We start from the raw sequence: 12,544 nt of genomic DNA on the forward strand, positions 1-12,544 counted from the left end.
GGTCTAACAGCACTAGATTTAGAAAAAAACAACACAATGTGTTCTCTTTAGTCATATCTGCAGCCCAGTAATCTCTCTACAGACCTGAGTAAGCTTGGTGGTATTTCTGGTACAACAACTCTTCGTCTCCAAGCCTGAAGGTCTCGCTCAGTAGCCATCTGACTTCGTGGAGCATTCTGATGCATCTGACGCACACCTTCAACTTGCCCACTACGTCGCAGACCAATATTGGGAGGAGACTGGATGTCGTAACTTGGTCTTCTAAAAGCTAAAATATGCAAACAAAAATTTTTTTTTTTTCCAGACTACACAGAACTGAAACCTTGTTTCTTCTTACTACAAGATAAAAATTATCACTTTACGTATTTTTATCTCCACAATAATAAATGTATGACTAGTTGTCACCTTCAGGAAGTTATCGTTTTGTAGAAAATACCGTAAGATTACACATATACTTTTTAAATGGTTATTTCTACTACTATTTTAATACAGTGAAAGGAACTATAATGCGACAGAGGTGTTTTTCTGAACTATTTCAGGCAGGTCTGAGGGTAGCAATGTTCTAAAAAGCACTCTTCCTGGAGCTGAGCTTACATAATTAAAACTACAAGGACAAAGATCAGAAAACTGTCTGGTTTAAATCCATGAAGAGGGGAAAGGGGAACGCAGTTTGAATAATAGTAAAATACTTACGTTGCAAACTTCAGGTGAGAATAAATGTAGCTCCTATAAATGTTATTTGAGTACTTGACAAATATTATTAAATATGTAGCACTCTAGGAAATACAATTAATGGTCTTTAAAAGGAAAAACAACAGGCTTTGTTTTGCAATTTAATCACAGGAGAAGCAGTGTTTTAATGAATAAAAAGATCTTAACCAGACATCACTATGTTAAGGGAATCTGAGTCCCCAAAACAACATTAAAGTTAAAACCTGTTTGAAATATTTCACACAGCATAAAAAAAATGGATAGAGAACAATTACCTAATAATTTATCAGCAAGTACTAACCTCTTCTAGGTGTTCCTTCCCCATGTTGTGGACCACTTGAAGCAGATTCTTGATCAGCTCCAATTCTTTGATCTTGTTGTAGTTGTAATTGTCTAATCATGCCATCAAGAATGCTGGGCTCCAAGCCTTGTTCATCCTGGTCAACTAATTGTTGGCCTATAACTTGTTCAACCACTTCTCCATCACCTTGCAAGTGCAATACAAAAAAAATTAATGGGTTCAGTTAACCAACTGACTATAGCAAATTATTTAATCTTTTTGTTCACATCACAGTAAGACAGGTTGTACCACTAAACACAGTTAAAACCATTCCTGAAATTGGATCCAATTGCTTATTCCGAATGACACAGAGTCTACAACTCAAACATAGTTTGTTGACATCAGTGCTTGCAGAAAATAAAATAATTAAGACATCTGTTTGAACAACCAATTTTTTCATTTTTGCTTGTTTAAAACCATATTCACTGCAGGACTTTTCAGCATCTTTAGTGAACACAAATACACAATAGTCAGCATGGGAGAAAATGAAGGCATTTTTAAATCACCTATGTCATGTCTACTCTGTTCCCCTTCAGAATTGCTACAGTAACTCTAACTTCTGGATGTAGGTCTTTAGCGATAGTGTTCTTACTTGTTGCTACATATCCAAGTTGAGGAATCAAATGCTTATCTGCACAATTCTCTCTTCCTGGTACCAATCTTTGATATTTTGTGGGATGAGGGTTTCCATCCACATCTACTAAGAATGGAGGGGGCATGAGATGAGGAGCCTGTTGAGTCTGCTCATCTAGGACATAATTGTTAGAGTCTCGAATAAGTGGCCGATAGTCAGTGTGGAAGAACATCTGATCAGGAATCTAGAAAGAAATGAAGTTTTTATGTTATCAGTTTGAAAAAAAGAATATGCTAAGAACAGAGAAGAACACATGACACTAAAATATCTAAAACCTCTTTAAAGGTAAAAGAAAGGGCAAGTTCCCAATAAGAGGGGTTATGCATAGCTACAATTAACCTGTACGGGTGCTGCAGTACTGATTTTTGAGAGTGTTTTTGCAGGCAACAAAATGTTTTAGAAAACAAACTGAGGTAACTTAAAGCAGAAGCACTTCTTTATACTTAAAATTAAAAATATTTTACATCTCCTTCTATTTTTTTCCACACAATTAAGAAAAGTTTCCTTGGTTTCCATGCAAGGAAATAACTGTCTAAAGTTCAATATAAGCTTTCAAAGTAAAGTTCTTTCTTAATCATGCAACGTTCACCAGAAATTTTTTCTACAACTGAAACAGTCTTTTAAATCCAGGCAGCTGAAGGAAAACAGTTACACAAATATTAGATCACAGTCAGAATCTTTGATCCTATCAATGATAAGCAAGATGAAGAGAATAAGTTTCAATTTCAGCCAAGCATGTAGAGCAAGAAAAAAAAAAATTCTTTAAAATTACAAACATGGAATTACCATTGCAACTTTAAAAAAAACTGAAAGGGAAATGAAGAAAAACATAGGCCAGAACTGCACTTTTGAGAACTATTTCGAAGGAACAGAAATACTTGTATTTATCAAAACAAAAAGGAAACAGGCTGATAGATTCAAAAAAGCAAAACATTTATCCCATGCACATTTTGCTAACATTTCAAAATCCACAGTGTTGGACAAATATTTACTTTTTCTTATTTTTAAACAAACTACTACAGTGAATTTGGGTTTCAACAAGGAAAGGCCTAAAGAACCCCAAGTTCTAATAATTGAAATAAATGAGCAAATTATTCTTAACATACAAACAGTCTGTTTTTTTGTTAATTAGAGAGCAGTGCAACAAACTTTGTGATACATTCCAATCTTTAAACATTAAGCTATTTTCAGAAATTGGAAATAAAAGTAATTTTGAGGTTGAAAAATTAACATGCATATTAGCTGGCTGGAAGATGAAAATGTATTCCAGAAAAGTTCTTCGGAACTGCTCCCAATGGAACGTTAGCACACTTTGTTTCTGTTGTGCCAGGACCATACACACAAGAGAACTCAGAGACATCAAGGAACCCATTGCATTTAGATCCCATACAAAACTCTTTTTTACATATGTTTTAGAGAAACGATTGTAACTAATCTAATTTCAGTTAGAAGCTTGAATAAACAGTTCTGATAAAAAGCTGAACTTACCTTTTCATAAGGTCTGCTACAACCAAAACCAAATATCAGCAGATGCCCATGAGAATCTGTACATGCAAAATGCTGCCCATCTGGTGAAAATTTACAGTCAAAAACAGCACCGTGTCCTTGGCCTTCAATCTGTATTGAAGGAAAGAAACTCAAGACTATTTGACCAATTTTATTTTGAGCAAACAATAATGCAGCATCAAAACTTAATTACTCTATCAAAAGCAGTCATGCACCTCTTAAATACCTCCATTAAAGCACAAATAATCTAATCACTTCATTTTACTTCTTTTCCCCTTTGACAGGTGAATTAAAGTCCTGAATCATACAGTTTTAAAAGATGCACTCAATTTAAAAAGATACACTAAAGAGTATATGGAAACTTACTGTTACAGAAGAAAAAAGCTTTTTGAAGCTTTTTATCTGTTAGTATACCGCTTAAAAGTAAATTGCAGCTAATACATACTGATTTTGTTAAAGCACTTTCAAGAAAAGCACAGTGAATCTTAAAGCTAAAGAAAAAAAAAAAATCACTTTACTACTGACTGTAACCAGAAAAAAAATGTTTAAAAATTAATATGACCATAGGATCACAACTTAAGTCTCAGAGAAAAGGATGTATTTTAAATAAGTGTTAATCATGAGTTGACAAACAGAGTGAGTGTCATGGGAGCTTCTCCAGAAGAACTGGACAATCCACTAACACTTATGGTGATACTATTATCATCTTTAAGATGGTTGAGAATACAAGTATTTGTCCATAAAGACTCCTTCAATGATGGTCTAAAACAGGACCTTTCAGAATTTAGATAGCACCTCATCTCAATACAAATAGTTGCTGCGAACAAGGTGCAAGAAGAGTTTTAGTAACAAAGAGCAGAAAAGCCCTAGTGTCAACTATTCACAACACCTCACAGACTGAGAAGTCCTAATCAACAGGTGAAGTTCGAAGAGCTTTGGCACTGACTATGACTAAAGTGAAGTCCTGCTCTGCTCCCCTATACCTCACATTCCTCACACCCAACTGCAAAGTCTCACAATTCATCTTCCTTGTCTCAGAAGCTTATCAAGGCCTCCCTGACCAAATGCAATTCAGAAGCCCTACAGAAAAGTAGCAGTAGAAGGAAGCGGGAAATACTTCTGCAGACCAGTGAACTGACTCAGCTTAGTAAAAGGTCCAGTGAGAGGCACCTGATTCAAGGTAGAGCATGGAAGTGGGCAGCTGGAAGCAGACAAGGGAGGCAATCCCAGCTGTCCTTTTCTGCCACATTAAACTGTTAAAACTGGCTCCTGGTCACTTTGCACCTACAGTTACAATAACCAAAAAATTCAAAGGCAAAAGCTCTACAGAAAAAACAAATTCTGCTGGTTTGGGGTTTTTGGTGGGTTGTTTGTTTGCTTTTTGGTGTGTTTTTTTTTTAACCCCCAAAAGGTGCAGGGGTGTGAATGTTGGTGACAATTCCTTAAACTAGTATGTGAACACACTGCTGTGTGTTGAGAAAAAATGGAGTTTAAAAAAGGTCTTACCATGTTAAAATAATGCTTTGTTTTCGTGCCTTTGGTAACGTCCCATATAAAGATGTTGCCATCATGACCCGCAGAGAGCATTATCCTGGAATCAAAAGGATGGGTCTCCAAGACAAATACTTCATCTGTGTGCCCCTAGAATTTAAAATTGCAAACAAGAGGTTATAAATCCACATCAGTAGACATTTACAGTAGAGCTTAAAGCTCTGTGCTATCCTCTCCTCACACTCAGACTTTGGAAAACTGGACCCCTATAAGCTGCCTCCAAAACATATGGACTTTTACAAATTCCACAGTTTATCTATCTGGACTGCTACCTGGGACACATAAACAGGACAAAATCCCAGGCAGCCGGAAAGACTTTATCATGCTAGATTTAATTTAACAATTTTCTAGATTCAAGGAAGAACTCTAGAAATATGGAGCTTTTGCCAAAGGACAGTAACCTACTCAATGGGCAAGTATATTACTTCACAAAAACTTTTATTTATTCCACAGGAGAGGCAAGTTCAATACAGCAACTACAGAAAGGATTGTTCAAATGCAGGAGGAAGCAGGTAGTTTCAGTTAAAAAAAAAGTCCAAGCAGCACTACACTTGCTTCATCGCTCACATAGATCTTTCACAACAAATCATATCTAATTATGAACTCAGCATGCACATGTCATTGCAATTCTAGGAAGGCTATCTACTTCAAAAAGGAAGTAAAATCACATACCACCAAGTCATGAAGCAATTGCCCTGTATAGGAATCCCAAACTTTGAGCAGATGATTATTCACAGCCGTAACGACATAGTTATCATTTTGGTTCCAAGCTATCATGGTTACTTTAGGCTTCATAAATTTGTCTTCTTCTGAACATGTGTCACTATTTTAAAGAGTTGAACAGGCATGAGATATTTTTAATTAGCCCATTTCAATCTCAAAATTCAGAAAAATAACCTGTTTCCCCATGTTAATAATCAGACAAGGAAAGGGAAGTTAAGAAAATTAAATTTGTTTTGAAACTTTTGTCCATAAACGTCATTCTTTTTGGAGCAATCAACTGTCAATCCAATCTGGATTTCTAGCATACTTATTTCATAGGACATGATAACCTCTTTCTCATTTGAAATGTAAAGCAAAAAGGCTTTCCTAACATAATTCTTTTAAAGATTTGGACTTCATAGCCAAGAGCTTTCCAACTAACTCTGTTTCAGAAGCTAACCTCTATGTTGACTAAGGATTTTTTTTTTTTGTTTCCCAACCTAAATATATTAAAGAAAATATTTTATACTAACTTTGATCTATTTTCTCACTTCTCTCCCCGAAATGCACTTACAGGATATTGCAACACTGCCTCTCAACAAGAAATAGACTTTCTTTGAAACACACCTTCACACAGTATTATCTATATTCCACATCAACTAGTAGCCTCTCTTACAAAGATTCTCTCTCAAGTATACACAACTACAATTGTACATACGAACCCAGAGAGATGCCCCAGTCAAATCTCAAATATTAATGCCCCCTCCTTTCTCTGTAAAACCATTTTATATTTATGGCTGCATTGCAAGAGGAGCTTACAATCACCCTCCAATCAAACAGTATACCCAAGTTTTATTTTTTGTGTTTGTTCCCTCTTTCACCTACCCCTGCCATTTATTCACCTACAAATTCACTTCTGCTTAGTATCCACAAAAGTTGACTGAGCGTTCTATACTATTGTAAATCGTGTACCCTTCAGGTTTATCCAGTGCCACGTAATATCCTGGTCTTTATCTGTAGTGACGTTATTCAAACTGTATGCCACCAGCCTATTTCATTAATACACTTTTAAAAAGTTCAGAAGAATCAATCAAAACAGTCAGTAAGATCAGTCCTTGATGAAATCCACCTATTATCTGTTACGATCTCTCATGGAAAGAGGTTATCATCTATCTTATTTTTACTAATCTAAAAATGTTTCTCCCATGACATGCCAGGTGTCTGACTGAAATCCAGACAGAGAAGATCTGTTGCATTTTCTATTAATTTTTTTCCTTAACAAAGCAAAGCCAATTAATTTGGCACAGTACACATTTTAAAGCTATATTAATATTTACACATGTATTCAAGCACATACAAAAATTTAGAAAATGATTACATCAACAGAACACTCATTTCACCTCCCCCAAAGACCACACCACTTGATCATAATATTGCTAAGGCTTGCTCTAGTTTGACTGTAAGTGCGCTTCATGAGTTTTTCAAACTTTCCAACTTTACACAACAGATAAAGAAAAAAGACAACACTTCACCTACCCTGGTAATCGATCAGACATATCCAACAAAACACTTCTCCATTCTGCTTGCTCAAAACGCCAGATTCGAGCAGTTCCATCTCTACTGCCACTGATGAACCTTGAAGGAGTTTTAAAAGATAATTAATCTTCAAAAGATTTCGAAGCATATTCAGAGTTACACACCACCACAATTTAAAACATTAAAATGAAAGACTGACAGAAGTGAAATCTTCAATGTGTGCAAGAGAATTCTTCACAGTTATCTGTCCATTAACTTTCTTTCCAGAAGCCCAGGAAAGAGAGTTTTTCTGAAGGGAAAAACTGAATAAAGCTGTCAAAACACGTAGAACACAGAAGCAAGTTCCAAAGTTAAACTCAATTCACAACTTCATCCTCAACTCCTTGTAAATTACAATACTTTAATGTATTTTAAGTAACCCATTCTGAAACTGTAGAGTATCAGATCCTGAGGTAAAGCCAAGAACAGATCAGCACAGCAAAACCTGAGATGTTCCCACCCACAACTGTGCATAAAAGATAAGACCACCAGGGCTTTACTTTAAGATATCAAGGTGTAAACCATGGCATTTCAGGCTTCCATTTCATGAACTGCTGAAACATCAATACAGCAGAATGGAAATTCCTGAAAGGAGGAACTGAAACACTAAGACATCCAAAGATAATCTCCCCAGTCCATGAGTCACAACCCTGACAAAGACAGCTGACACACCTCCCACAGAAAAAGTTTGCATGCTAGGTATATCATGACTGTGCTCTAGTTTAGAATTATTATTAAAATAGGAAATTAATCATAGAAAATCTTAAACATCTTCCATAGAAAGTGTCACCAAGCAGAAGAGCAGTTATTTTGCCTTTTTTTTGGTACTGCCTTGAAAAAGCAATCCATGCAGGCAACATGGATGGACCAGTGTAATATGATGGCCCCAAAGACAAGCATAACTCCATAAAAACACATTTAAAGGAAGACAACTACAACTTCCAAACTGAATGAAGATTGTTGGCATTCTTAGTCACATTTATCTGGCTTTCAAGAAGAGAAAGGACACAATAAAAATAAAGCTGCAACTTATGGTTGCAGATGTAAGCCTACCCTGAAGGCCAAAATCCACATCTGCATTAGTGACAACCCAGAGATCAATTGTTACTCCATTCTGTACTGGAACTATGGGTGAAGTTTTGCAGATGGAATTTACACAACTCTTCCCTCCCTCCTGCCAAGTCAGCTGTAAAATTTTGTTAAATCATTTGCTTAAAAAAATAGCAGTTAAGGCTAGAAAAAAAACCTAAAAATATTAAAACTTGTTTTAGACCATTTTCATGGCATTTTCCCATTTCCTATTTTGATCCAATACTTCCTGAAACTAAAAGGACAGGAGGGTGAAGAGGAGGTTTATGAAGCCATGAATACATCAAGTATGTTAAAAAGCGGTAACACTCCTGTAGGTAAATAAAAATCCAGCCAGTCCAAAGACATTGTCTAACAAGGATTAATAGCTGAGACAGACAGCTGAAACTTAATTATGCCATCCTGAATTAGTCTGTATTTCCACTTTGAGTTCTAAATGAGTAGAATTTCTTTACTGGAGACCTCCAGGTGAGAACACAATAATACATTCTTAATTGCAAAATAAGGTATTGTTTGTCCACATTTGAGCATCTTTCAACATACCTATCACCACTGTTAGAAAACTGAATGCTGTCAACTTTGTCCTGTAAAAAAAAAAGTAGAGTTTGTTTGAAATTAAATTTTTCAACATGAAATAATCGTTTTGCCAAATCTGAGCTTAGTAAAATATGAAACAATGAAAAAACTGCATATTGTGTAATTTCTAACAGATTTAACTGCAAGGTGAACCAAGTCCAGCAAATACTTACCAGAATTCACTAACCATTAATGCATTTAAAATGCAAGTTTTAAAAATATGCCCAACATGAAGGATTGATAAAGTAAATAATTGTCCATTAATTACTTGGCAGACAATTAACTAATATTTTAATATATATTTCTAATATCCCAAGCTACCTATAATCAAGAGCAATCTGCTGTTCCCACTCCTACCTACACATTCCTTAAAGAAATACACAATTACTGACTCATTTTATCACAATTAAAACTACAGGAAAAGTAGACAGCACACTCAGATCAGTTTATCTTCAGAGCTGAAATTCTTCTCTACATACAAAATAAGTATTGATCAAGCCTAGCAATATAACATAAATGGCTGAAGTCATATGCAGTATTAGAGAAAACATATTAAGACAAACAGAACGAAGAAGATGAGTATTTTAAGAGCTGCCCTTGAAAGAGCTTTAAGGATTCAACTAAATCTAAATTCTCAACAGTAAAAATATAGATTCTTTGTGCATCAAGTGCTGAAAAAAAATTACTCAATCTCCAGCACACAAACATAAGCCAAGTTTCCCTTAGATTCCTAAGAAGACAGAGTCCGCTAGACTGAGGTACACACACACACACACAAAAAAAAAAAAAAAAAAAGTATTTTATCTAGGAAGTTCTTTTCCTAACAGGTATCAGTTATATCAAGAAGGCAAGTATAAGACAGCACACATTATATAAAGCACACAGGGAAACAATGCTAGACCAGCAAAGTTCACTTATTACTTAGCAAGGATAAAGTTGCTTGCACAGCCACTGAAGGCATGAATAAAGGTCAAGACGAACAGAAGTAAAATTCTGGAAACTCAATCCCACTTAAAGATTTAAAACAAAAGGTGTCAAATGGTAAATAACTTGAGCAATGAAATATACGTTCTACAGCATATATGTGGGTGGCTAGGCACATCTGCATCGAGGGAAGCAACTGAGCAAACCACACGCTTTACAATCAGAGAAATGCATGACATCCTGTTGAAAAGACAGGATTCTAAATATCATCTTGATATATTCCAGCCTTTAAAGTGGTCAAGTCACATTGAGATGACTGGCTGAAATTCCGCATAAGTTCTAAAATTATTAAATAAAACCAACACTGCTACAAATACACTAACAACATTAACTTGCAACTTCAATACCGCTTTAGGTAATTATTAGATTTAACTATCTTACTTACAGCATGGCTTTCCAATTCAGCTATTTTCTCAGGTGTTTCAGAGCCAAAAAAATACATTCTGATGATATGGTCAGTGCTGCCAGTTGCTAAAAACATGCCACCTGTAAAAATCAAGCAATAATTAAGCTACTGTGTAAGAAATTAAAACAGATCACCAACACTTCTCAGATGCCTAGTTTAAAAAAAACAAAACTGAAGAGAGTCACATTTTTTATACTCTTTCACTGACATACAGATGAAGAAGGGGTCTCTTGTCCCAGAAAGCTCTCTCAGCTATAGTAAAAATAAATAGTCATATTCAATGTATCAGAGATTTTAAAATATATAACTAGGGGAATGCTGAAACTTCTAACACTACTAATTGTGGACAGAAGCCTTTGATTATGGTATTTCCCATGATTTCTGATGATGACTAGCCCATTTCCCGGCTAGTCATCATCAGAACTATCTAGCTGACTCTTTCACTGTAGCATATGTCTCATTTGTGGCATGTGAATTGCTTCCAAGAAGCATAAGTAAACCAGTATAAGTATACTAGTATTTAGCTAAGGTGGCAGCAGTATTAAGAACTGCCTCCTGACACCTGTAAGTGCTGTCAAAAAAACTCCAAACACCCCAAACCCAATCCAGGGCTATATCATGACAATATTAACAAGCTACACTTTGATTTTTATTTTATTTCTGAAATTCACAAGTTTCTTCTAATGTTCATGCTTTCTGGTACCAGTAACCCTTTCCACAAGTCACCCACATGATTAGAATGAAAGAAGACTATAAGTCAGGAGTGAAGCACACTTATAGATACATTTATGGATTCTTAAGAAAGAAGGGATCTTGATGATTACCCCTGCATAGAGCTGGCACAGAATCAGGAGCTCCTATTATTGGCAGTAATAATTTCCACTGCTGTTGACTGTGGTATCTTAGAGGACTAATTTTGCAAATCCCTGGCATTATACTAAGGGGTTAAACAAAAATAAAAAGATCTCCAGTAAAGATAGATAAAAAGTAAACAAGCATCAGGTGACTTTTACTTCTGTAAATCACCAATGGCAAAAAGAAAATAGTATCACTTAGTTCAACAGTCTTTCACTATTAGCTAAGGCAAGTAACATTATTTAATTATATCATAGGCTAACAATACACATATATACAATTACTTACTACACAGCTACTGCTTTTGTATATTTTAAAGCTGTCACAACCAGAGTATAACTACCACCCATGGAGAACAAAGAGAAATCACAATGCTAAGCTCAATCTGTACACAACTTACCTACGCTGAATGAAGAACAAAGCATCTGAACCCCTGGTCTAGGCTTCTCTGTAAATTTCACTGGCCGATTGCTTAAAAAGAAAAGATGCCACAGAAAACTTGGTTTTTATCAACATTCCAAAAAAAAAAAAAAAAAAAAAAGGGATGTTTCTTCAAACATCTATGTAACAGGTATTTCTTAAATACATACAGTAACAGCTGTAAATCTTGTGCAGAAGGATGAGCAATAAGGTTTACTTTTCAAAGTTACTGCACACATACACACAAATGATATTTGAAGCCCACACAGGTTATGACTTTTTCTGCAAGATGACCTAGCAAGGATGACATGACACGCCAAAGAATGTTTCTTCTCTGTCATCCTTTGGTAAGTATGATTTAGCTCCTCCATAACACATCCGCTAAGTACTCGATGCTTGCCCTCAAATTACAAACCACCAACAGTACACAAAATAAGGCCTACCAAAAAAAACTGCTGAATACTGTGCAAAATCATACAACTTTACAGAAATAATAGAAGTTTTGCAACATTGTGCATGTGGTGATTTGAAAAACTGGTTTACCACTCTGCAAATCATGTACGCACTGTTCCAGTTGACAGGCCCATCATCTCACAGGAAGTAGCTACTAAGAACTACATTAAGGACAAATCCAGCAAACTGTGCCACTTAGAACCGTTACAGGTTTCTACTCATCATTCTACTGCTTTTCTGTTCAAGTGTGTTCTGTTTATCAAAGGAATTGTTGAAACCTTCAGTATTTCTCATGTTTGTGTGATACACAGTATAGAAATTCAAATCCTAAGAATGTTTTTTTGAGACCTACCAATGCTTAAAACAATTTAAGTCCATGCTTAAACTAATTTAAACATTTACATCTCATTAAGTCCTCTAAATTAATTTCAGAAGGAGGATAATTAAGGATCCAGTTTAAAATACTCTCCTCCTATAACTTAACAGCACTAAAAAGATTCCTCAGATGAAACTATGCCTTTGATAGTTTTTGCTGCAATTCTACTACCTTAAGATCAGAAGTTTGAATTAAAAAGCAAAAATAATCTTCTGCTTTCTAAAATACTATTTCTTTTTTAATAGCTGCTCTAATGTAAAATGCATCATTTTGTATCAGCTATCATTATACATCACAATACTAGATACAAACTGATGACCCCAGATCTCTTCTTTTGGTAATAATCTAATTTCCGACCCACCACCC

At 35.4% G+C, this 12,544-nt stretch overlaps 1 protein-coding gene across 1 annotated transcript in view; it reads right to left on the reverse strand.

Annotated features, from left to right (window-relative positions):
• Nucleotides 1–12,544, reverse strand: part of LOC104471886 (bromodomain and WD repeat-containing protein 1-like) — a gene marked incomplete at its 3' end in the record, with an annotated part of 43,482 nt that overhangs the window by 21,742 nt on the left and 9,196 nt on the right. The window contains exons 9-18 of the mRNA XM_010087383.1: nt 11,330–11,400; nt 10,054–10,154; nt 8,652–8,692; nt 6,981–7,079; nt 5,415–5,565; nt 4,698–4,832; nt 3,174–3,302; nt 1,644–1,869; nt 1,013–1,198; nt 85–268 (exon numbers count right to left, since the gene is read on the reverse strand). Coding sequence (XP_010085685.1) covers nt 85–268; nt 1,013–1,198; nt 1,644–1,869; nt 3,174–3,302; nt 4,698–4,832; nt 5,415–5,565; nt 6,981–7,079; nt 8,652–8,692; nt 10,054–10,154; nt 11,330–11,400 — 1,323 coding nt within the window. The remainder of the gene's footprint in view (nt 1–84; nt 269–1,012; nt 1,199–1,643; nt 1,870–3,173; nt 3,303–4,697; nt 4,833–5,414; nt 5,566–6,980; nt 7,080–8,651; nt 8,693–10,053; nt 10,155–11,329; nt 11,401–12,544) is intronic.

This window comes from Pterocles gutturalis, unplaced genomic scaffold (genome assembly GCF_000699245.1).
Source record: "Pterocles gutturalis isolate BGI_N339 unplaced genomic scaffold, ASM69924v1 scaffold8436, whole genome shotgun sequence".
Lineage (NCBI taxonomy): Eukaryota > Metazoa > Chordata > Aves > Pterocliformes > Pteroclidae > Pterocles > Pterocles gutturalis.